Source organism: Dermacentor albipictus, chromosome 1 (genome assembly GCF_038994185.2).
Source record: "Dermacentor albipictus isolate Rhodes 1998 colony chromosome 1, USDA_Dalb.pri_finalv2, whole genome shotgun sequence".
In the NCBI taxonomy this organism is placed as follows: Eukaryota; Metazoa; Arthropoda; class Arachnida; order Ixodida; family Ixodidae; genus Dermacentor; species Dermacentor albipictus.
This window is the reverse complement of record NC_091821.1, coordinates 149,412,149-149,438,359: the sequence shown is the minus strand read 5'-3', so window position 1 is coordinate 149,438,359 and position 26,211 is coordinate 149,412,149. Positions and strand designations below refer to the sequence as shown.

The window sequence follows — 26,211 nt, the reverse complement described above, 5'->3', positions numbered from 1 at the left end:
AGCCTTGCCACTTCCAAACCACCATTTAAAAAGGCTATAGACTTAACGTCCCACACGGTTGCCCGTGTTGAAACACGTGGCACGAAAGTACGCTCTGACTTTCGTGCAAAACCAAATATTGCTATTTGAGCTTGTTGATTACCCATTTGAGTGCAGAAACAGACGTAACGTGTTGCAGGCATCGCCAAGCAAGCACCAAGTGCGTTCAGTTTCTTCGTTTTTCCTCGTCCGCAACGGGCCGAATATTTTGCTCAAAGTGACCATTCGGCCGTTTTATCGCGTTTTTCCCGTTTTGCTCAACCCAATAAAAGTTTATTCACTCACTCACTCACCGACTCTCCAATTCACTCACTCACTCACTCGGCCTTCCTTCAGTCCATAACGGCTTCACAATACGATTGGGAAATATGCGCAGTGCAGCTTGCCTGAAATTAAAATGGCGTTTTGCTGTAGATTTAATTAGCGTACTCGAACAATCTTACGCTGGCACATTGCCGTAAATTCTATGCGCAGGATAAGAATAAATCGTTCTGTGCCTGCTTATATCTTAGTCGTGCCAGAAGACAAAGTATGCCGTGTACCACCGCCCCATGTGGCCGGAATGATGTAAGCCCGTTATAAAGTCGAGAACGCGTTACAGAACCTAACATGAAGTGTTGCCACACACACCGTGGAGGGCTTTTAGAGTAGAGGGACGTATTTTGATTAAATTTGTGAGAGAAAATGTACGTATAGTATGTGTTCTTAAAGAACTTGCGGCTGAAGCACGTGCACTGAAGTGAACTGGCTTGTCTGTCCGAAGTAGAATGTAGTTTCACCTGTTCCACGGCACTAAACAACAAACTGGTTGTTAACAATGTGCACTTTATTACACAGAGAGAGAGCAAATGATAAAGGAAAGGTAGGGAGGTTAAGCAGGACTGAGCCCGGTTGGCTACCCTACACTGGGGAAAGGGAAAAGGGGACGGAAAGATTAAAGGAAGAAGAGAAAGTCCACTGGGGATATCGTTCGGTCACTCAGTCCGGATCACAGACGCTGACTCAGTCCAGTAGCCTTCAAATATCGCAGCAGAGCTTTTGTGGCCTTTTGTAGCTGCGATATGTGAGGCCATGGTCCCAAGATGTTCTTCAAGGTGAACGGTGTTCTATCTAGCTGATTCAGAGCTGTGCAGAGGTCATGTCTTTCGTTTTGAAAAGATGGGCAGTAGCACAGGAGATGTTCTATAGTTTCCTCCGCACCACAGGCATTACAGTCGGCGCTATCAGTCATTCCAATCAAAAATGTATATGCATTGGTGAATGCGAATGCACAGGGTCACCATTATTACACAGAGAGAGAGAGAGAGAGAAAGGCAAAGGAAAGACAGGGAGGTTAACCAGAGATTATCTCCGGTTGGCTACCCTGTACTGGGGGAGGGGAAAGGGGAAGCGATAGGTGAGAGGGAGAAGGATTAAAAAAAAAGAAACTACACACACACGCACGTACACACAAACTGTTTCTGTGGGCACTGTCACGCAGCCCGCAAAGGCGTTCCTACTGTGATGTAGTGCATCGTACAATCCTGAGTCACACAGTGAAGTCACAATCTGTCAGAAAGTCCAGTGTCTTTTAAATACCGCAGCAGTGCCTTCATAGCCGATCGCGCTGATGTTCGCGTAGGCCAGTGTCCAAGGATCTTGTTTTCTGACAGTGGGCGCTTGTCCAGTTTGTCTAGGGTGGCTGAGAGGACTGCTCTTTGCGGGTTGAAACGAGAGCACTCACAAAGAAGGTGCGCGATTGTTTCATTGCACCCGCAGAAGTCACAAAGTGGGTTGTCGGACATTCCGATAAGAAAGGAGTACGCATTTGAAAATGCTACTCCAAGCCATAGACGAACTAGAAGGGTACAGTCGCGTCGTGGAAGTTCGGGCGGAATACGGAGTTGTAAAGTAGGGTCCAGGGTATGAAGTCGTGCACTTGTGAAATCGGATGAATTCCACTGACCTAATGTCAGGTCGTTTGCCAGTACGGCAAGTTTTTTCGCTGCGTCGGCTCTCGAAAGAGGAATGGCAACGCACCTGACGCCGTCATGGGCAGATCGGGCAGCTGCGTCTGCTCGATCATTGCCGTGTATGCCACAGTGACTAGGCAACCACTGATATATGATATCGTGTCCTTTGTCAACTATGCGATGGTGTACTTCTCTGATCTCTGCGACGAGCTGTTCATGTGATCCATGGCGCAGTGCTGAGAGTACACTCTGTAGGGCTGCCTTGGAATCACAGAAGACTGACCAAGCATGCGGTGGTTCCTCCTGAATGAAATGGAGAGCCGCACGCAAGGCTACCAGTTCAGCAGCTGTCGTTGATGATACATGCGACGTTTTTAGCTGTATTTCGATGGATCTTGTTGGTATCACCACAGCAGCAGCTGAACTTGCAGATGTGACTGAGCCATCGATGTAAACGTGTACGCGGCCGCTGTGAACCTCATGTATAAGCTGTAATGTGGCCTGCTTCAGGGCAAACGACGGCATGTTAGCCTTTTTAGTGATTCCTGGGATGGTGAGGCGTACTTCAGGTCTGTGCAGGCACCATAAAGGTGTGGATGGTCTTGCTGCAGGCATGTAGTTCATTGGCAATGAGGTGCGATTGGCAACAATCATACGACTGATAGCTGCGTGTGGCCTTTCTGCGGGTAGAGCGGCAAGGTGGTGAGAAGGTAGTCGGGCAACGTGGCGAATATGCGCTCTGAGAGCGTCGGTTACCAAGTACGTTGTTATTGGGTGATCTCGAGCTATGACAATCGTTGCCGCTGTAGACGCACACCTCGGAAGGCCGAGACACGTCCTTAGGGCTTGAGCTTGTAGTCCCTGGAGTACACGCAGGTTTGTTTTGCAGGTGTTTCCAAGCACAGGGAGGCTGTATCTTGCGAAGCCGAGGAACAAGGCGTTATAAAGCTGCAGCATTGATCGCACCGATGTGCCCCATGACTTTCCGCCGAGAAACTTGAGGAGATGTATTATTGTCAGCAACCTCTTCTTTAGGTACGAAACGTGCGGGCTCCATGATAGGTCGCGGTCGATAATTACCCCTAAAAAGTGGTGTTTACGTGCATGTGCTACTGCTTGGCCGTTGACACTTACAGAATAACGCTTCATTTCCTTCCGAGTGAAAGTAACAAGGCAGCATTTCTCTGAAGACAGCTCTAAGTTCTGTTTTCGCAAGTACAGTGATGTTACGGTAGCTGCCTTTTGTAGCCGCGCTCGTACCTGCTGTCGTGTTACAGCAGACGCCCAAATGCAGATGTCGTCGGCATAGATTGATACTTGAACTGTGTTGGGCAAGCATCTGACTAGGCCAACGAGCACTAGGTTGAATAGCGTCGGGCTTAAACACTCCGCCTTGCGGTACTCCACAGAACGTTTGGTGTTGAGTCGTGGCGCCTTCCTCGGTCATCACGAAGAAATGCCTGTCAGTCAAATAACTGCACAGCCACTGAAAAGTGCGGCCACCGATTCCTGCTTTAATCAGACCCTCTATAATGGCATAATGTGCTACATTGTCATAGGCGCCTTTTATGTCAAGGAATAATGCCGCAGTGAGTCGTTTCATCCGTTTTTGATGTTGAACATACGCGACCAAATCGATGACATTATCTATGGATGAGCGCCCACGCCGGAAGCCAGCCATAGCATCTGGGTACACGTTGTAACTTTCCAGGTACCATTCCAGGCGCGTCAAAATCATTCGTTCCATTATTTTCCCTATGCAGCTGGCCAGAGCGATGGGGCGGTACGATGACAAGTTTAACGGTGATTTACCAGGTTTGAGAAGTGGAACCAAGCGGCTGCATTTCCATTCACGTGGAACCAAACCGTTGCGCCAAGACTCGTTGTAAAGGTTTAGCAGCATGAGTCGTGCTTTCTGCCCAAGATTGGCGAGCGCCGCATAGGTAACGCCGTCCGGCCCAGGTGACGAAGAGCGCCTGCAAGTCGCTAGTGCCGCTTCAAGCTCCTCCACCGAAAACATTACATCCATGCAAGAGTCCCGTGGCACAGGAGTGGCACATGGTGTAAGGGCGCGTTGAGGCTGCGAGCTGGCAAGTCTTGAGCAAAATTCTTCGGCAACGTCTAATTCGCTGCGACCTTGTTGTAAAGCGAGGGACTTAAATGGAACACGCTGTTGCGGTGATACACGAAGTCCACGCACAGTTCTCCATATTTGAGATAATCGCTGACGTGGATCCAACGACTCGCAGAAACGTTTCCATCTTTGAGATTGAAGTGCATCAATGCGGCGTTGAATCTTCTTTTGCATCCGCCTTGCCTCTCTGAGATCATGGATGGATTTGGTTCTCCGGTATCTTCTTTCAGCCCGCCGGCGAACTGCTCGTAGTCGCTGCAGTTCGGCTTCAAATTCTTCGTATTTCGGGAAAGGCTGAAAAGCACGCGTAGTATCTTGCATGGCTTTTTGAATTTCGTTTTCCAGACTTGAATGGTTCCCTCCCTGACATACTTCCTCCATGTGCGACCGAAACGCCGACCAGTCCATTCTCCGGAGTGTCGTGGCGGGGCATTTAAATAGTCCCTTGATCTTCAGGTACGTCGGAATGTGGTCGCTTCCACGGGATTCGATGTCTGGAAACCATTGCACGTTTCTTTCAAGACGCCGAGAAACCAGGGTCAAGTCTAGGCAGCTGCTGTATGTAAGCCCGCGTAAATATGTTGGGCTACCATCATTGAGGCAGTGAAGGTCGTGCTGTGTGGCAAAGGATGCTAGTCTCCTTCCCCTGGAGTCCATCTTCAAGCTCCCCCAAAGCGGATGGTGAGCATTAAAATCTCCGGTGAGAATCGTAGGGTGGGGTGTCGCTGATAGCACGTCGTGCAGTCGTTTAGGGTCGAATCCGCGTGAAGGAGCAAGGTAAACAGCAACGAGTGTGAACGTAAACTTGTTCGTTTTCACAATTAAACAAACGTACTGGTTGTCGTCGTGCGGCGGGACTGGGTGCAACACGTATGTCAGATCACATCTAATATATACAATTACCTTGCTTACATCACCACAGGTAGAGGACATGAAAGCCTCATAGCCAGAAATGCGTATAACATTCTGCACGTTCGGTTCGCAAATCACAAGTATGGGAAATCGGTTTTCGAAAACGTAGTGTCTGAAATCTGAAATTCTCGATTTGAGACCACGGGCATTCCACTGCAGTAAAGATGCTTTCTTGACTTCCTTGTGGAAGGGCAGCGAGGGGCGGGCCATGGTGCTATGCGATGCTTTCAAGTACTGGAGTCAGCGCGTCCAGCACTTGCAGTGCGCTACGAGCAGCCGGAGTGTCCATGTTTGTCAGTAGTAGACGCATGACATTCGTGAGGGATTTGAGCATAGCAATCACTTGTGAATCCTTGTCTCGCACTTGGTCAACTGAAGTGACATTTGACGTTAAGTGGCGGGTCATGTGCTGTGGCTCTGGCGCGTGGCGTGTCTTCGGCAGTGCTGGCCACACCTCACTTGATGAAGTAGGAATAGCAGGGCCGCTTTTATCGTTGACATTCGTGCTGTTACCGGAGACAGATGGAACAGGAGGTGGCGTTGCCAGACGAGACTTTTCCCTTGAACCGAAAGAGGGTGTCGCAGACTTTCGTTTCCGAGAGTGGTGTCGCCTTATCGCTGCAGAAGCATCTCTGTGTGATGATCCGTCTCTGGCCATTTTCCGCAAGATTTTCTGCTCTTTCTTTAGGCGTGGACAGTCTTTTGAGGATGCGACGTGTGGGCCTTGACAATTAGGGCACTTGAGCTCTGTTGCACGGCAGGTGTCCGTGTCGTGTTGTTTGGAACATCGTGGGCATGTCGCTGTATTTCGGCAGACAGCGCTCACATGTCCAATTCTTTGACACCTTCTGCACATAAGTGGTTTGGGTACGAAAGGTCGTACCACATGCCGAAAGTGTCCGACCTTTACATGTGACGGTAGACAGTCACCTTTAAACACGAGCCTTACACAGGTCGACTTGCCGAGGCGCCGAGCTTGTAGTAAGGCAACACCATTAGTGGCAGGTTTGATTAAAATTGGCAGGTCGCTGTCGCTAATCGATGTGTCAATATCATAAACGACACCAGCCGTGGTTTCGTTGTCCTGTGGAATGAGGTAGTGGACGTTGATGTTGCCCAGGAGCTTTACTGCCATCAAAGCATTGATTGCGCTTTGGTTATGGACATCAATAGCCAGGACGTTCTTTCGAGTGTTAATTCTGATATCCTTGATTTCTCCTGGGACAAGAGCCTCCAGAGAAACGGAAATCGCTTGTCTATTAAGGCGGTTGAGGTTGTCGGCGGGTGTGTCCGGCACAAAAAGAATAGTGTGCGCAGATGGCCTTCGCTGTGGCATGACGGTAGACTTACTTGACGATGACCGTCCGCTGATGTTTCTTCTCTTGGCCTTGCGATGTACCACTCTTTCGAAGCCTTCGTCATCTGAGGCGTCATCACTTGAGAAGGAGTACAGCGCAGTGTCCTCGCTGTCAGCTTGACTCGGTGGGCAATTTCTCTTCCTCGGGCCGGTACCTGCCGAAGCAGTCACGTCGCGGCGGCATTCGGCCGACTCCACTTCCATTGCCGTGGCAATGGGAACGGCGTCACCCAGTAAAACACGGGAAAAAGCCGAAAATACTGCAGCGCGAAGGAACAGTGGACCCTACGAGAATCACTTCGTCTTCCTCCATATGTACTTCCAAAGTACATATTATTACACAGGGTCACCATTATAGTTATGAGCTGGCAAGGTCACCACTGACCGCATAGAATGGTTACGTGAGCGAGTCGGTTCTACCGGCAAAAGCAGAATTAACCCCACGTAAAGAGCCAAAGAATGCGCGCGTTCCGTTTATTTGAAATTTTAATGGACATTCCCTAAACGCACCTTCAGCATCATGGACTGTGACCGCAAGCAAAGGCGCACCTAAAGTCCTTTTTGAGCATTGAAATCGTACCCGGCGCGGTGGCAAAGTGGCTATGGCGCTTTGCCGGAGAGTTCGCATTAGCGCCTTCAATCGTGTTCAACTTTGGCTAAAGGACGTGCAGCACTGCGGACACTAGCCTGACCTAATAGTTGACCACAGAGCTAGCCACGTATAGTCAGCGCTCACGACCGGTGTCCTTATGCGAATCATACTAGCTCGGAATCACTGTGAAAAATTCGGCGTCAAAGTATCATTCAGTTTACCAAGTTCTCAAAAGCGGAAAACAAAGCATTATGTCCCTCGTGTGTAGATGAACCTGAGTTTCTTTCTGCCCTGCCTGCTGTCTAAGCCACTATCGTATTGTGGTAACCACGAGGAGCGTATTTCCAACATACTTATGGTATGTCATACTTACGGCTCAGCGTCGGTACGTTATTATTACTGTTACTGTTATTATTCCTTCGCCTCCGTTCCAGCTGAAATGAGTTTCATGTCGCTACCGGTTAAACTATATATACAGGGTTGTGCGCTGTCATTACTGTCTGTATGTCGTGCCACACGGAAAATAAGCCGGAAATGTGTTCTACGCAAGTGACCATCGCTTTGTGAAACGGTGCTGTCCGCAGTCCCGGTCATACGTGCCGCTTCAATGCTTTGGAAGAAGTGCCTGATATTTCGAGGTTCCACTTCTGTCAAATTATTTACGTATTTTTGCAATTTATCTACTGTAACATTTATACCTGAAAGTTGTGCCCGGATCAGTTCGCTTCAACCCCCTTGTAAACTGCTTACAACACCTATATATTGAGGCTTGAATTTAAAGAAGTAAGATTGTGTATCTGAGCACGATGGGATTCCGGCGGTATATGAGGAGGCAACGAGTCGTTAATCTCGCGGAGTGGTCTAAAGTTTGAGCCGTTGTTGTTCGAGGCAGATAAAAAAGACTACATAAGCATATCAGGACCATTTCTGCCTGTACGTATCACTGCATACCTATACAAATTGACGTTTTCCGTGTTCCATGTGTGCGTTCTTGCGAAATAAAATACACCTTGTTATGACGAAAATCAAGCCACGTTCCAGCTTTCCCAATGCCTCCTCCGCCTGGTGCAGTATTCTCCCGGACTCAAATTCGTCACCAAGTGTCATGAATTATCTTGTTGACCATTCCGTATTACGACAATTGTTGTCAGGGTCCCGAGAGCCTCCATGTCAGCCGGGTGAAAACATGCAGTGATCTTCTCGTCGTCCCATCAACCGGAATCACCTGTAGTTTACTCTTTTTCCGCTCGGATCACATGGAAACGACTTTGCAAATGAAGGTGCGAGAAACGCCTTAAATGGTGGCACTTCTGCTTCTTACCATTCTCCCGATCTGAAGCCAACACTTTCATCTGTGTGACTGTGCGAAATGCGACAAATTACAGGTCAAAACTGTGCAATTGCCATAGCCGCCATTGTAGGCTTCATCATACTACGTCGTTTCAACAGACGCCTGGAGAACATGCATCCAGCATGGTCATGCACACTTTGCTCATAAACTAGGATTAAGCTTCGCTTTGAAAAAACAATGGAGGCATATTCTTTATCGTGCCCGTTCCCCCAACTAAGATAGTCGTGATATAAACGAAACAGTGCACCGCGTTCTTTGTGCTTGCGTCTAAAATGCGCGCTAGCGGCACGCGCTGCTTGCTGCATTGTTAAAACTTGATTTGGCATCCTGTGACGATCGATAAGGGGACACGACATACCTGTAGTCAGCTGAAACAAGTTCGCTGCCTTAATTAAGGATCGCGATCTGTCCTGTACCAAGCACATGAGAGCACTCAATGAAATCCTTGGTAGTTTTTGACCATATACTGCTTAATACAGGGTGTTCCTGCTAGCTTGTGCCAAGTCTAAAAAATGCACCTGCGGGCTACGATAATGGAAACTTAGTGGCGTTCTGTAGGGTACATATTATAGCGACGAGGAAGCAAAGACTTCGAAGGGAGTAGGAAAGAAGAGAGCGCGCGCTAAAAATCAACTTTTTATTCATAGTGCGAAGTCCGAAGATTACAACACCTGCGCATGCGAGCAGCAGTCACGTTCTTGCGACTTCGCATTACGATTAAACACTTGGACGTTTAGAACTCGCTTTGTTCTTTCCTATTCCCTCCTACTAAGCTTTTGTTGCCATGTCACGCTAATACGTACCCCCCAATTTGAACCAACTCGCCCAGCAACATACTATACTTAGTATCGTTTGGTCGTCTTGAGAAACTTAAAGTTATTTTTTACTGTGAGCCTAGATAATTAATTACCAATACATCATTAACTTTTAAAGTGCTGTTTTAAACGCAAAATATTGAATGGAGAAATTGTAGAGCTTATTGAGAATCTTCAAATCAGCGGGAAATACAGTTATCTGTGAAGGGCTACGATTAATATGTATTGACGTATACACTGCGTCGGTGGACAATATTTTCAGGTGAGATGCCTAATGAAGAAAAGTGGGAACTCATCGCAGACATAGCGCTGTTCTGTGCGGCACATGAGAAAGGCCACTTCACAGCGCCCCAGTGGATGATCAGTCATTGCGGTCTCCTATAGGCAGTGAGTCAGCATATACGGAAGCAAAGCGCGTGCTACCGTGTCCGACTTAGTAATCATCGCCTACTCCCGAGATGGCGTTATGGCACTGCTCTCCTGTGCAGTACGACTGTACGACTTCAGACTTCGCTGGGCTGATCCCCAACGATCGCCAAGATCTCCTTTTCACGCTAGATCCAGACTCACGATTCAGTATTCCTCCTAAACCAAAGCAAAGTGATACAATTTTGCTACATATACTGAAACTCGGGGTGGCGTTTACCCGACATTATATTCATTAAATAGGCCGCAAAAGTGCCCCCAACTGTCAAGTATTGTAATGCTCCAGAGAGGATCTCGCACATCCTTTGCTACCCCCCTTGATTACGACTGCGATTGCGCGACGTTCTTTCCTAGAGCACAGAACGTCGGACACTTAACACCGCATTGTCTTGTTTAGACGACAGACCTCTTTCGGAGCACGATATACTAAGGTCACGGCAAAGCATTCAAAGAGCATTGCGAGCAACGAGGGTGCTCTTGGCATTTTTTACGGAGGGCGGGATCACCTCCAGGCTCTAGAACTATACATGACGGCGCCTGCTCATTGCGACTCGCTGTGTGTAGAACATATGTATACAATAGCACGTATACATAGTTCACTGTTACACTATCATCGTCATCCGCACTGACTCTCTCTTCTTTTCGCTTCCCCTACGTGTAGTAGCAGGCCGGAGACAATGTTCCTGTGGTCGACTTCTCTGCTCTTCTCAGATTAAAAATGTTATCTATTTTTTTCTCAAAACTTGGCAATCAGCCGCTGACTGACTGCGTCCTACACTGGGTCTTTGCGACTCTATCTGCACAGCGCCATTCGTACATTGCTTACGTTGCTCCAAAGCACGGGTCTCGAATCACGCTTGGGATCGGTCCCTCTACTTATTTGTGCCCTTTATCCTCATCGGCAATTTTCATTACCGTATGTTTCTCACTTTTCCCCTGTGCAGTATAGCATACTAGGTGAGTCAATCGCAAGCCGAGCGCTCTGCTGTTTCCTTGATAAGTTTCCCCTCATTCTTCCTCTTTTCCTCCGTCGTAGCTGCCATTAGTTCAGGCTGCGATCTAGCTGAAACGCCTTCCTCCAAGCTATCCGAGCTCTTAGCGCGCGCATCGGCTCCCCGCATGGCTAAATTCCCCGTTATAAGCTCGGTATTTGAATGTCATTCACTGTTATATTATAATTTATTATTTAATGTAAATGGGCATTCTTTCTTTACTGCGAAAAGAATTATCACTCACAGCAACATAAGAGCGTCGTTACGTGGTATTAAAAGCGTCTATGACGTTGTAGTCGAAAAATTCTCGAATTTGTCTCTAATAATGATATTAGAGATACGAAGATTAAATGTTTCAGCAAATATTTTAACACTAGTATCTTACAGAGACAGGTTTGTTTACAGGTTATGTTTCTGTAAGAGCATTTATAGTCTTACTTACGTAGAATTTATTAGCGTCTGCATAAAAAAAAATTTTTAACTAGGGGGAAAAGTGGCCTCAAGGACTGTCAGTTATTTCGACTATCTTGAGCACAGTTATCCGAAACTTAACGATGCATTGTCCAGAAGGTGTATAAGGAGGCAAGAAAGCGCGAATGTCACACCTTTGTTATAGTACCACGTTTCGCATTTATCGTTTCTCGTTACACCTTCATAGTTAATTTGAATTAGTTACATGCCATTTGGGTTATTGTTTTTCTGCCCTAATGTTTGATTTATTCAGTGCCTTGATCTCATATTCAGTGTTCTGAATATGCAGCATTAAACTGCCCTACTACATAAAGTTGACATGTTGGTGGTGCAAATATTGTTGCCTCAATCAAGCCTAAGGCAGAGTTATTCGTACTTTATCGTCCCTCTGACACTGCGAAGAACGCCTCATACCCGAGGAACGAACGTTATTATGCGTTTATTTGGGGTCGGGGCGTATGAAGGGAAAAAAGTAATTCCTCCGTTCAAACTACGAGTTCGCAAACGCCTTTACCATGAAATAACGTTTTTTTTTTTTCCACAGCACAATCGCCTAACGTGCATATTATTAGTCTGATGCTTCCTTACTCGAAGTGAGCTCCCTAATTGGCTTAAGATGTATGGTGTATTGTTTATCAAGAATATTTACAAACCGATTATACCGACGCTCATTTATGACAAACCAAAGAATTGTCCAACAGCCAGTCGTTTATTTCCAAGTTCTTTGGCATTTTCGCATTTTTACAGGGCCACAAGCCCTGTTTTGGGCTTAGTCTTGCTCGGATCATTACGCACAGGACGCCAATCGACACTGTCACTGTCTTGATGTGGTCGCTTTTGAAGGCTGTTGCTGAGTTCATCATTAAGCGGTCACAAGATGGAAATGCGTTATTGCACGGGGCCAACAGGAAGGGTACCGCCCTTACGGCCAGGGCCATCCGCCTCCGTGGCCACCGCCTCCTCCACCGTATCCGCCACCACCTCCACCGTATCCGCCACCGCCGCCGCCGAAGCCACCACCGCCACCGCCTCCGAAGCCTCCGCCGCCGCTCGAGATCGTCGTGTACGTCACCACTGGCTTCAGGGCATGCGACACGGTGGCCACCGGCTTCGCCACGTAGCTGACCACAGGCTTGGCGACGTACTTCACGCTCACAACGGGCGTCTTGACGTACGAGACGGAAGCTACGCCGATGTCATCTCCGCCGCCGCCACCACCACCGAAACCGCCTCCGCCGCCGAAACCGCCACCACCGCCTCCACCGTAATCATCGCCCCCGTCATCCAGAAGACCCGCAGAGGCGATCGTCGCTACGGCGAAGAGGACGAGGACCTGGAATGAAGAGAGCAGATCACTGATACCGCGCGTGGCGCCCGCCAGTCACGCTATGCGGCCAGGTCGAATTAAATATCTGTGCCAGAAAGCATATGCACCGCTAATTCCTGAAAGCACTGCAGGAAGCAATAGAAATACTACAGGTAGCACTGTAATTACTCCATAGGCTTCTTGGTAGTGTTTTGCTTTTTGTTGTTTGTATAAAGTTATTATCAAGCAGTTTTTTTTTATGTTGCTATATACCTTGCCCACAAAGTCGGAGTATGAGTTTCATGCCCAGCTATACCTCATGAAGCGAGTGCAGACTATGGTTTGCACACGCTTTTATCCGTATTAGTGGAATCGCGGTCACAGGAAAGAGTTCTTATATTTTTAGCACTCGACAGAAGACGATTTCAAGCAAGAAAGTTCCTAACCACGGAGCACTATGTGTTGATCTCACATAAGCCATTCGAGCTAAGTCGCTTCCACCAGGTCCTATACGGCGCCCACGTTGCCAGAACTGGCGTGCTCTGTAGCTTTGAAACTCTTCCTCCTTTACACAACTTCCTATGCGCGTTACTTTCATGTACCGCTGTTAGTGCAGTAAAGCAGAGCCTGTTCTATTTCGGCTGTCCCTTTTTACTTTCTTGTGTGAGCTCCTGCGCTAAATAGAGGTTTCTCGCTGCCGTAGTCTTGCACGTTTAGTGCCTATCTCTCGATTTTACTCCCTGCTTTGCGCAGTCAATGCATAGGATCCTTGAGAAAGACTTTCTGCTCTTGCGGGCTTCATAACATTTCCGTGCATATTGAAGAAACTCGAAAATATTTTTAAAATGGGTTTATAAAATAGATTTAAGAGGCGTCAGGTCAGTTATACTGGGCGTATTACTCCTTACAGTAAATTCAATTTAGGATAGAAAAGTGATGTAGTTGGCGTTTATTGTGCAATATCTACCACTGAAGAATGACATGCAAGGCATAAGCGTTATTACACGTGCTAAAAGATAACTGACATGTCTCCCACGTAATTCGTCAATACCACTTTAATCACTTCGAAGCAGTTAATTCGCAACATTTTCTGTTTCCTGCGCTTTGCATGACATCATTCGATTTCGTAATAGTCCTAGAGCGACCACAGCAATGACGATCGCTAGGAAAAGCGACCTGTCAAACCTACTACATTTAACGCAGCTGCTTAGGCCAGCGTCGGCGGCAAAGCGTAACACGTTGGAGAGGTCCTTATCATAACCAACAAGCAATGGCAAGAGGCGAACAGAAATGACAGCTTACAGCAACGAGGTCACGGAACGCAAGCCGTCACTTAAGCCACCGGCGAAAGTTCTGGGCTCTATAAATGAGGTTCACCAATACATGATAATTAATGCACTATATTTCACTATATATTAAGGTGCTACATTTGGCAACTATATATATGAAGTGCCCAAGATGTAAACACTGAAGGACACTTAATCCTTCACGTGCCTTCTCGTTGTGCCATTTTCTTAAACATGACCAGATACCTAATGTGCTCGATAACTCCAAATACAAAGGTGTGCCAGCTGGCCACAGCATTGCTGTCAATCAGTATGCTGCAATCTGCACTAAGTATTAAGAGGGACAACGTGCGTTCATGCTGTACTTGTACATCCAGCTGTCAGGCACTTCACATCTATGACGCAAACCCGTCCCTAACACGTGCGCTTCGCTGTCTACTCACCGATGCTCGCATGGCTTCAGAAGCAGACCAGTGCTGACTTGCGACCGGATTCAGTGCCTTTTATACAGAAGACGCGACTGCTTGGAGGAAGTGGGGGCGTGAAGGAGAAAGGGGGGGGTCGCGTGAGCAAACAAAACATAACGCAGGCAGAGGCTTGTGGCTCGTCTACGGTCATTATGAGTCTCACGGGCTGCGTGGAAGCCCCGTTAAACCACTTCCTGCATGAGAACGATTCAACGGGCTAGTGACCGACAAGTCACAACCTCAATCGGATGCCAGAGATTTTCAATAACAAAGACGCTTAGCCGAGAACTTTCGCCCTAATGTTCTTCTTGTGGGTCACTCTCGGCGCCACGCACAGCCGGCCTGCGTTGGACACCGCCTCCCGGGCCTCCAAGTAGCCGATTGTTCGCGCATGAAACAAAATGCCCACCCGGGTCCACCCTCAATACGTGGCACCGATCGCTGGCTTGTCACTTATTTTTTCACAGCCATTGGTCGTATAAACTTGTAAATTAACAATACCTTTCAGTGCAGACGAGTCGAAACTGAACTTCTATGTTTAATAGTCAGTTTCGACCAGATTTTTATTTAATCCTTATCTATCGACATCCACTGTAGGGCATGAAGAGAGACGTAAACAGACGTGATCTCCTCTGTTAAATTCCCAGGACTGCTTCTGCGAGCCCGATATCAGCCCGCTTCGTAATCATCCGACTTGCGCGCCTCTCGTCCTCATCGTCCCTTACGATATTGCCCTATTACGTTACCCAGTTCCTGATCTTTCCCTGTCCGTGGAAGGCTGCCTACCTTCAAGTGTCCTTGGAACCGCTGGCGCCGCGGATCATCTACAAAAGCCTGGAAGTTGCCTCAGCAACCTGCGAATTTCCGATTTTGGTTTGGCCGCTTCCTTGCATTGGAACTGCACCGGTGCTCTGTTTCTACAAGACAGCTGAATCGACAGAGCCAACAGCAACACCGCCTTTAAATTGCCTGCACTCATACGCGCGGGCTAGTGGGCGTGGGAGAGCAGCAAAGATACAGATGCTTCTAAAACCGTTCCTTCTCGTTACCCAAGTTAGTCAACCTTATTCCCTTCATCATAAGCGTACAAAACCAGTGCCTGCGGCTCATCCCATGCCCACATGTTCTGTCAGTACCTGCTGTTGATTGCGTGAATGTAATAACGTTGCTTTTCATGTCGAGGGACGTTGAACTCAACCCAGGCCCTCAGGAAAATGCGACGGGCCACTCTAAAAGCGAAATATTAGCGGCAATTAAATCGCTCGCCAGTAGAATGGAATCACGTCATGCAGAAGTAATGTCGACTTTTACCGAAGTGTAAGCGAGCCAAATGATCCTTGAGGAGTGTGTGTCCGATATTACCGTGAGGCTAGCAGCTGTTGAGGACAGAGTAGACAAGCTATAAGAGCTTCATGATTCTGCTGAATTTAGCCGCGTAATTGCGGAAGCTGTTCAAGGCAAAACTGCCAAGATCCAGTCGCATCTCGATGAGTATGAAGACAAGTCACGCCAAGACAATTTAATTTTTTATGGATTTACGGATGGATTTTATGGATTTATGCATTACATTACATTACACGAAATAATTTTTGAGTGGCAACCGAGTCACTGTGGTATCATTGGCAGTGAACGTACCGATCAAGCTGCTCGTTCAGCTCATGCAGCAGACAACCGTCTATCAATCCCGCTGTCTAGGACAGATGCTGCAAGGATGTCCCGCCTACTTGCGCGCCAATGCTCTACATCAGAGTAGAATGAACCACACTTTATGCACGCCCGTCCATACACCCTGGATGTAACCTCCAGTCTCCGACTTCCACCAAGACTTCCCTGAACAGACGCGACCCTTTTGTATAGGCTATGGTTGGGGGTCGCGTTTACCCATGCCTACCCGTTGCGCACGGGGATGGCCGACACCGCAGCATGTGGCGATTGCGGTGACGCGGAAACGATTCGTCATGTTCTTTGCCAGTGCCAGCAGTACAGTGTGCAGAGACAATTGCTTTCCGTCGTGCTGAACCAGTTGGACGACGAGCCTCTGCCAGAAGAATTCTGAAACATCGGCGCGACTTGACATCGCATCAGAAGGCCGTGCAAGCGCTACTGCGCTTCTTGAGATCGACCGGCATGTGTGAACGCCTGTGATTGGAACGCCTTTTGTGCTACCTGTTTCATTCTTTTTCTTTTCTTCCCTTTTTTTCTCCTCTCGCTCTTTGTCGTCGTTACAACCCCTATAACCCCAACCCTAGCGCAGGTTAGCGAACCGGAAACTCACCTCTGGTTAACCTCTCTGCTTTTCCTCTTCTTTTTTTTCTCTCTCTCTCCTGCACGTAAAACCTCATAATCTAAATATAAGAATGTGAACCTTAACACATAGTCTATAGTAGCGTATTTTATACGCTGGAGCGAGGGAACAGCTGTGAATAGTTCAGCAAATGAATTAAATTAATTAAGTACTATACTAATTAGGTTATACCTCAATTAACATTATATTATCTGTTTGCAAGAATGTACTCGTGCATGGCTAGAAATAAAGGTCAACAAGTTTTTCTAATTTTCCTTCCCGTGGAAGCGTCTTTGACCATTACAGGCTTCATGAATTTTTCCCAAATCACAAGGCACTATTTTGGCCATTGCAAAGATGGCCAGCTCACGTCCACTGTTTTTGCAGATTACCCTTGCATGGTTCATCTGCTCCGAGGTGTGGGATTGCCGCCTGCTGAACGCCGAGGATCAGCCACCCGTTTGGCCAATATTTCCAAACCCGATGCCAATTCTGCACATGATCAGCACATGCGCCTGGCAACACGGACCGTCAGTCACTTCGCCTACGACTGAGCCCACCACCGGCGGGACCGGATAAAAACACCGACCGTCGAAGATCCTAGTCGGGCACGACACCATTGCAAGGATGGCCAGCTCACGTCCACTGTTTTTGCAGGTTAGTTATTTGAAGGGCGCTGCCTCTTCCAAAAGCAGCAACTACTGCTTATTTGAGGTGTCGTGCCCGACGGACTTCGTCGATGCACTTAAACGAAAGCTAGTGTTTTCGGGGGATGTGTTTTCCGCTCTACCAGTACTTTTGCTTGTACTTTCTGGTGATGAGCCAAACCCGGGCCCAACGACCAAGGCGGAGGCGGATTCTTTTGTTACTATATTGGAAACAATACGCAGGGTAGAGGCAGCTGATGTCACTACTACGGAAAAAATACTTAAACTTGAGGAAGGGCAGGCTGCTTTAGTTGCGGAACTAAACTACGTCAAAAATGGCTGTGCAGCTGCTTCAGAAACGGTGCGTCGACTTCAAGAAGCAAATGCAACTTTGCGGGCCGATCTAAAGGCAGCCCACGACAGGCAGTCTGCCGCAGATGGCAAGGTCAAGCTGCTTAGCACGAAGATTTCTGCAGTGGAGTCGAGGAGTTCACTTGAATGCCCAGGTAGCCCGGACCCTGGCTCTCATTCATTGAGTAAATTTTCTGAGCAGATTGAAAAAATTTCTTCGCGGTGCGATGAAAACGAAAATAGAATCAGACGCTCAAACATGCTGTTCTTTGGCATAAAAGATAATGCTCGAGAAGACTGGGCTGCATTGGAGTGGAAGATAATTTCTTTCTGCCCAGAGAAACTTGCTATCGATGTAACGGGCGCCCAGTTTGACAGAGTGCATAGAATAGTTAAATTCGCTGATGAAAAGCGCAGAGCTATAATTGCTAAGCTGACATATTTTAAAGATAAAGGACGCATCTTGGCTTCTGCGCACAAACTAAAAGGTTCTGGTTTCGAGGTTCGAGAGGTCTTTTCTTTTTCTACACGACAAGCCAGAAAACAATTGATTGATCACGAGAAAACACTAAATAAACCATTCAAACTTTCAGGGTATATGTTGCAGGGTATATCCCTGCAACATCCTGGAAACAAAGCAACAAAGTGACAACCATTCCACTCTGGGAAGATGGCTTGGCAGCGACAGTCAAAGCTCTCAAACGAAAAGCAAAGTGCTTTCGCTGCCATTCCATCTTCACAGAGTGGAATGGTTGTCATTTTTCGCGTTGCGAGTCTGGCGTCATTGCTCGTTCGGAGGTGCCCGGGCTCGCGAGTGTCGTTTTCGTTCAGCATCGCGGTAACGTTCTTTGTCGGTGGTCGTTTCGCGCCGGCGCCGTTTACGTTCTCGTTGCGTTATATATATCTATATATATATAACCGCAGACAACCCCGTTCTGCTGAATGTAATAAAATATGGCTAGCCACCGATCGCTCTGGCACTGGCTACTCGCAGCTGCCGGGAAGATTTATCCACGCATGATAAAAAAAATCTGCGTGGCAGTATAAACTGTCGTTCTCTTTCAGCACGTATACGACATCGGTCTGCAAACTCTATATACTATACGCTGACAATCCGTTTCAATGGCATTTTTAGCCTTCTGTCGCACGCCACCGCGATTGTCGACCAGCCACCGCAAGCTAAGCAAGGGGAAGCGGGTCAAACGCAGACGCCGTCACCACCCTCCTCATCCGGTTATCTACTTTCACTGTGCTGGCTCGGACAAAAAAAAAATTATGGGGTTTTTACATGCCAAAACTACTTTCTGATTATGAGGCACACCATAGCGGAGGACTCCGGAAATTTCGACCACCTGGGGTTCTGCTGAATGCAAGGCAACGTTCAGGCTGACCATGCTGGCAAAGCTGGAAACAACACTTCGGGAGGAATGGTCAAGATACCTTTCTCGACAAAACATGTGGCGACACTGGTATCTGCACGCGCTTGGCGTTTCCAGTGACCCCTCTGGACAAATGCAGGCCATCAATACAGACCGTTACAAAATTGATCTATCGAATGACTTTTACATGCCGCGAGGCCTCAACAGACACGACCAAACATGCCTACACTGCATCAGACTCAACGTGGCCTACATGAACTACTTCAAGTGCGAAATTCAGATGATGAACATGGTGATGTGCTTCGAAAGTAACACCCGTGAACACCTGTACATGTTAAAAATTATGAGGTTTTACACGCCAAAACCACCATATGGTTATGAGCCACATCATAGTGGGGGACTCCAGACTCATTTCGAGTACCTGGGGTTCTTTAACGTGCACATAAATCTAAGTACACGGGTGTTTTCGCATTTCGCCCCCATCGAAATGAGGCCGCCGTGGCCGGGATTCGATCCCGCGACCTTGTGCTCAGCAGCCCAACACCATAGCCACTGAGCAACCACGGCGGGTTCTGGCCGGGACCCACTGTAACATCCTCCACTTCTGCCCGCTCCTTGTCTCTTGTAAGCCAATTAGATAAGAAAAACATTTCAAGGTCGGCAATGCTACTCGCTTTGAAAGCAAGCAAAGGTTTCATCCTATAAACGAGGAGTGCGTTTGATTGGGCTATTCAAACAACGCTAAGGATCAGCGCCCGATGCATGCGTCCGCGTTTACTTAAATTTGACGTCAGGGTATCGGAATAAAATCTGAATGATATAGTTTTACATTGTGAGTTCTAAGTTGAACAACTTACAGATGTCAATTAAGCCACACATTTGAGTCATTTGTTGAATATAAAACTAGTTTGGTCGTTCATTTGACCAGAATACTGTTGAATTTTAAAACAAGGTCCTCATTTTCGAGCACCGAGAAAGAGCAATGTTCGAACCTCACTTTGCAAGGCACCGGCTCTTGCTACCTACCGATCCCGATGGAACAAAACCCGCGCTAATAATTTATGAAATGTTGAAGAGTTCTCCTCGCTATGTCCTTCCAGGACCACATGCGAAGGTAGATCAACTATTACATTGTTTGAGGGACATCTTCGCCGACATGTAGCCGCTGTACGGCCAAACAAGTATCACCAAGTGCCTATGTCTCGCCACTATATAGTCTAACCGTGTGATCAGAGGTGCTTCAGATGCAACAGTAGCACTGTTTGCAAAACTCAGATGCGAAGGGGCATCACGAGCAGAAAGACAAGGCAACGCCAGAGAAATTGTTCACGTGGAAAAGTCATTGGTAGGTTTGCTCCAAGTACGTACAAATGACTTTCAGCGGAAGGCTCACTGGGCCACCACTGTGAATTATCCGCTGATTCCAGCAGAAGAAATGTTCGCCGACCAGATTGGTGACGTGCTCATTTACGATGGAAGTTCCCGATTATTTGATAGGTGGGCTTAGATATATGTGTCGAAAGGCAACAAGCCCGATGTCCATGCGCTCCTTGTACACGACACCACATTGAATTTTCTTTTGCTCGTGAACCCCCCCCCCCTTTTCCCGTGAACAGGACGACGATAAATATATCATGGCGCAACGATCTATAACTGAAACACGTGCGGACACTAAAGCCCCATTCAAGTCGGTGGCTAGTATCCTGGAGCAAACTGTACATATTCGAGAAAGGGCCGCACTTTTTTTCTAGAATATTGGTTGGCTGCGGCACTCACCCGAACCAGGCCGATGACTGCCTGCTGAAAATTCTTACGTTTCTGCAACTGTAGCAGAGGGTAAAAAGGCGCAAATAGCATAACGCTGCCGTAAACGACCTCAGATGCGGGCCCATCGTCCCTGACCAGCGCTGACCTACACAGGGTTCCCTTCTCCACAGACTAAATGCCATTGTTCCGACTGGAAACACTGCCAACACAGCGGAGACGACGTGCCACAGAAGGAAATAATGGCATGGTGGCACCGGCCTGAGGGGCGTAGACAGAAGAGCAGCTAGAGTCATCAAGCGGCAACGGAACCAACTTCGTTTTCCGGCGAGACGTTTTGAATGTTTTTCCACATTTTTGCCCTCCAAAGGGGGGGGGGGGGGGTTGTGGCCCTTACACGAGTATATACGGTATACAAGGACACTAGTAATTACAAGTGAAAACGTGCCGATTCATTACGTATAACTAATATGCATTACAGTCCACCAGTGGCACGATTACGAACGTGCCTTTCAAGCTCAGCGACGCTATTGTTGTGCTAAGAAAACCATACGGCACCTCCTAAGGAAAAAAAAAGAAGGAAGAAGGTGGCTCAAGCAATAACTTCAAGGTTTTCTCAGTGCGGAAATTATTTGGCCTTCTACATCCTCCTTCGTGTCCCCGATCACTATAGAACCTGAGGAGAACGGGATATTCAGATTATGTACCGACTACACGTTCATTGATCGTCAGACCAATTCATTTCTCTAGCCAATGCCCAGAATTGACGACATCATCAACAAAAGAGGTGGTTGCTGTCGGTTTCCCGACGTCGACCTTTTTCACGTATATTGTCCGGTTCCACTCTAAGAACAATTCAACCGCTTCATAACTTTGGTCATTCCTGTCAATGGCTTTCAATATAGCAGGCTACCGCTCGGGTTAATAAATTCTGAAGGGTGGATCGAAAAAGAAAAAGTTGAACAACGTGCTTCGTGACTTCACAGGTAACTCCTGCAACAGGTCTGTGGATGTAATCACGCGCTCAAAAAGACGTAACAATTATTGCTCGCATCTGCTCTATGTGTTAAGCGTAATAAGTAAAAAAAAGGTTGAAACTGAAACTACAGATGTGCGAATTCTTCAAGAACGTTTAGGTTCTCTAAAGGAGACTGACGCACGTGCGAAGAGCACAAATGGGGAATCCGTTGAGCGCATAACTGAGCAGCTAAAGCCGTATCACGAGCGTGCTCTCCGCGTTTTATGGTCTGCAGGGACATTCATATGTGCGTGAGCATCACTACCCCTTAATGCGTGGGACTTTTATTTAGAAATATTCTAGGCTCTTTGTAGGGCTACTATTTCTTGATAATTATTTGTGAACGTCTCTGATATATTTCTGTTTTTCTCATGGGACAATGAGTAACCAGCACCTTCCTCTGGTGCCACGATATCTTTATATTATTGCGATAGTAAAAAGGAAAACAAAAATTATCCAGATCCCCCGCACTGTGGGAATCGATGTAAGCGAAGCTTTCTGTGCTGGATGCTTTGATTGACGATAATTAGCTATGATGTTGACGGCTAAAGCTTGATTTCTTCAATGTTTAGGCTAACATGAGAGTTGTTCATGATTCGATGTTAAACGTTACCTTGCGTGCACCACTGCTGTTTGTCTGCGTAGTACACAGCGCACAGAGGGAGAGGTGTTTGCTTCAGGCATTGTTGTGCGCCATATTCTGTAACCTCTGAGAGGGTTGAGCGTTGTCATTTCCTCACATGGCGCATCGCTTTGTGGCAGAAGTATTAAACTTGAATTGAATTATGGGGCTGTACATACCAAAACTACACTCGGATTATGAGGCAAGCCGTAGTGGTGGAATCCGGATTAATTTTGTCACCGTGAGGTTCTTTAACGTGTCCCAATATCTAAGAGCACGTGCGTTTTCTATTTCGGCCCCGTCGAGATGCGGCTGCCGCGAATGGGATCAAATCTACGACATCTAGCAATGCCATCGCCGCAAAGCTAACGCGGCGGGCACAGAAGTGTTGATTTGACGATCGACCACTTCCGTAGTGTCTCCTGGACCCTGCAGTGCGCTTTAATTAATGCGGCTCTGTTTCTGCACGCCCTGCGTAAGTTTCCCGCTTGACTTATTTGCATGGCGTTTATTTTTCAGAAATAGCAGCAACGTACTGTACCGCACCTTGAACTTAAGCTTATCCTGTTTCCCCGCAGCCGCTATCGTATAGTAGTGGAGTTTCCTTGCCTTTTCACGTAACCCCCCCCCCTCTTTTATATGGGAATTGCCTCTTCTCCGCCCTCTCCTTCTTCTCCTCTCTGCAGTTCTATCTGCGTACCCTCTGGCCTCGCACGTTAGTAGAAAGGGAAGTGCTGCAGTTTCTGCAGTGCATCTGATGGGTCACGGTTAACTACAGCTGTCAAGCGGCTAATGTGGCGACGGCCAGGGAGCTCCAGAGGGCATTGTGCACGTTCGACGCGGTGGGGAGAAAACGAGTTTCTCCCTTCGCCTTTCCTCTCTAATGTTGAATTCCAATGGCGGAGTCGGAGCAAGTTTTTCTGCTCGTTTCGGAGCAAGTTTGTTCCAATGACAGAGGGAGGGCGGGAGTAAGGTGTTCCAATGAGAGAGTCGGAGTTAATTCAGAGCAGGAGTCACTCCATGGAGCAGAAAAAGATGCTCCGCCAAAATCGGCGCAGTGGACCGGAACTGTTCGTGACGCATTTCCTTCACCACGTTTGTCTGCTGGGAGGCGCCACCGGTCACGACTCGCGAGGAAGCAAAAGCTGCTACACGCTTGGCGAGATATCCATTCCGCACTTTTAAAAATACAACAGGTGAACGGCGCTGAAGAGACAAGTGACCGGTGTGGCGGTGCTAGGAGCAAACAGCGGAAGGAAATGACAACACGCAAGGTATTCTGGGTAACTCGGCGATAGAAGTTCCGCTTCCGCCTTGCTCCGGCGGCGCAGGTTGTGTTCCACTCGCAGATCTGGAGGCGTTGCTCTACGCCAGAGTCGAGTGCTCACTCGCACAGTCCGTCGGCTGCTCCGACTCCGCCATTGGAATCCAACATAACTCGCGCCTGTCATCTATATGGATGGATGGATGGATGGATGGATGGATGGATGGATGGATGGATGGATGGATGGATGGATGGATGGATGGATGGATGGATGGATGGATGGATGGATGGATGGATGGATGGATGGATGGACGGATGGACGGACGGACGGACGGACGGACGGACGGACGGACGGACGGACGGACGGACGGACGGACGGACGGATGGATGGATGGATGGATGGATGGATGGATGGATGGATGGATGGATGGATGGATGGATGGAGCGTCCCCTTTGAAACGTGGTGATGGCAGTTGCCACCATGCTCAGCTTTTTATTTTGCCTTTTATTTTTATTTACCTGTGCTGTGTGTTATTGAAATTCTCGATTTTCTTTAAATACGTCTTCCTGGCCTTTTAACCTTATGTCACCTCTATGCTTTTGAGCCACCAATCCTCCAATCGCCTTTTGCTAATTTCCACCGCATCTTTATTTACGTGACTATTACTATCTCTCAACCCTAGGGCCTCAGGAAGCGTGACTATGGCCGCATCGACATCGGGATTGATACCATCACATTTTAGTATGAGGTGTTCTATTGTTTCTACATATTTACCACACAAAGTACATGTGTCTTCTTCTGCGTTAAATTTCTTTTTATAGCTCCACGTTCTAAGATATCCTGACCTAGCTTCAAAGAGAACGGCACTGCCTCTTGAGTTATCGTAAAACGCTTCATTCCTGATCTGCTGTTTCCAGTCTCGATATCATCATCAGCCTGGTTACGACCACTGCAGGGCAAAGGCCTCTCCCATATTTCTCCGACAACCCCGGTCATGTACTAATTGTGGCCATGTCGTCCCTGCAAACTTCTTAATCTCATCCGCCCACCTAACTTTCTGCCGCCCCCTGCTACGCTTCCCTTCCCTTGGAATCCACTCCGTAACCCTTAATGACCATCGGTTATCTTCCCTCTTCATTACATGTCCTGCCCATGCCCATTTCTTTTTCTTCATTTCAATTAAGATTTCATTAACTCGCGTTTGTTCCCTCACCCAATCTGCTCTTTTCTTATCCCTTAACGTTACACCCAGCATTCTTCTTTCCATAGCTCGTTGCGTCGTCCTCAATTTAAGTAGAACCCTTTTCGTAAGCCTCCAGATTTCTGCCCTGTAGGTGAGTACTGGTAAGACACAGCTATTATACACTTTTCTCTTGAGGGATAATGGTAACCTGCTGTTCATGATCTAAGAATGCCTGCCAAACGCACCCCAGCCCATTCTTATTCTTCTGATTATTTCCGTCTCAATAGTTCAATTATTCGTCTCAATAATTTCCATTTCTCGATATAGTTCAACACTATGCTTCTTTTCCATTGAATTTATCCCATTTTTACCTTCCGCGTTTCTAACCTGTCGTTTAATTCTCGGTCTTTCTTCGTCCTCGTGTCTGCCATACTTACTGGTTAGCTTCCTAGTTCTTTTCCGCTATATGTGAGTCAACGCTCTTTCTGTATAGGTATTTAAATACCTTAGCTGCCCACCTGCTATCGTCCAATTTCCTCAGGCGCTTTTCGTATAGGATTTTACTCTGAGCTTCCCGTGCTTCGAACGATGCCCAGCCCATGTCCCCCTGTACTGATTCGTCTGGGGTTTTCCCGTGGGCACCTTGTGCTAATCTTCCCACAGCTCTATGATTTACTTCTAGTCTCGACTGAACCTCAGCCCTTAAACACGGGACCGCATTCCCGAAAGTGAGCCCCGGCACCATTACTCCCTTCCAAATACCTCTCAGTACCTCATACCTGTTGTACCCCCACAATGCCCTATTCTTTATTATCCCGGCACCTCTTCGCCCTTTTGCTATGAGAGACTGTTCGTGCTTTTCCGTGTACATCTGCTCTTTGTTTATCCATACCCCTAGATATTTGTATTGTAAGCTCCTGATCAGTTGTATCGTTGAAAAACATCCCACTGGACTTAGCTGCACCTAATCTTAGCCGCCTAATCTGTACGACAGATTATACCCTAGATTGCTGCGTTAATTGTAACCTTATTTCCATACTTGTCATATAAAGCATGAACAGCAGCGGTGATAGAGGACAACCTTGCCTTAATCCTTTGTATACCTCGACAGTTGTCGTACTCTTAATTCCTTCCCATGTTATTTCAACATTATTTTCTCGGTATATTTCCTGTAGAAAATCAATTACCTCATGACCGATACCTTCATCTTTTAATATGTTCCACAGGAGTTCCCTGTTCACGTTGTCGTATGCACCACTTATGTCCAGGAAGGCTAAATACAGAGGTCTATTTTCCGCCTTAGCTACTTCTATGTACTGGGTACGCACGAACAGGCTATCATCTAAGCGCCTACCACTTCTGAATCCGTTCTCAAGTTCTCCGAGTATTCTATTACTTTCTACCCATGACTGCATTTTTAATTTCACCGCCTGCGTCGCCAGCCTATATATAACTGATGTTATCGTAATTGGTCAGAAGGATTGTATGTTCTTCTTATCACCTTTCCCTTTATAAATCAAATTCATTTTACTCTGTTTCCAGCTGTGCGGAATTTGCTTATTTGTTATGACTGCCTCCAATGCTTTTATCAGCGTTTC

At 47.4% G+C, this 26,211-nt stretch overlaps 1 protein-coding gene across 1 annotated transcript; it reads right to left on the bottom strand.

Annotated features, from left to right (window-relative positions):
* Window positions 1–11,774: 11,774 nt before the first annotated feature.
* LOC135903025 (uncharacterized) lies at window positions 11,775–15,223 on the bottom strand. The gene is made up of 2 exons (XM_065433397.2): window positions 15,189–15,223; window positions 11,775–12,396 (listed from the first exon to the last, which is right to left on the bottom strand). The coding sequence occupies exons 1-2, from the start codon at window positions 15,221–15,223 to the stop codon at window positions 11,964–11,966; spliced, it is 468 nt and encodes a 155-aa protein (XP_065289469.1). The 3' UTR covers window positions 11,775–11,963.
* Window positions 15,224–26,211: the final 10,988 nt, after the last annotated feature.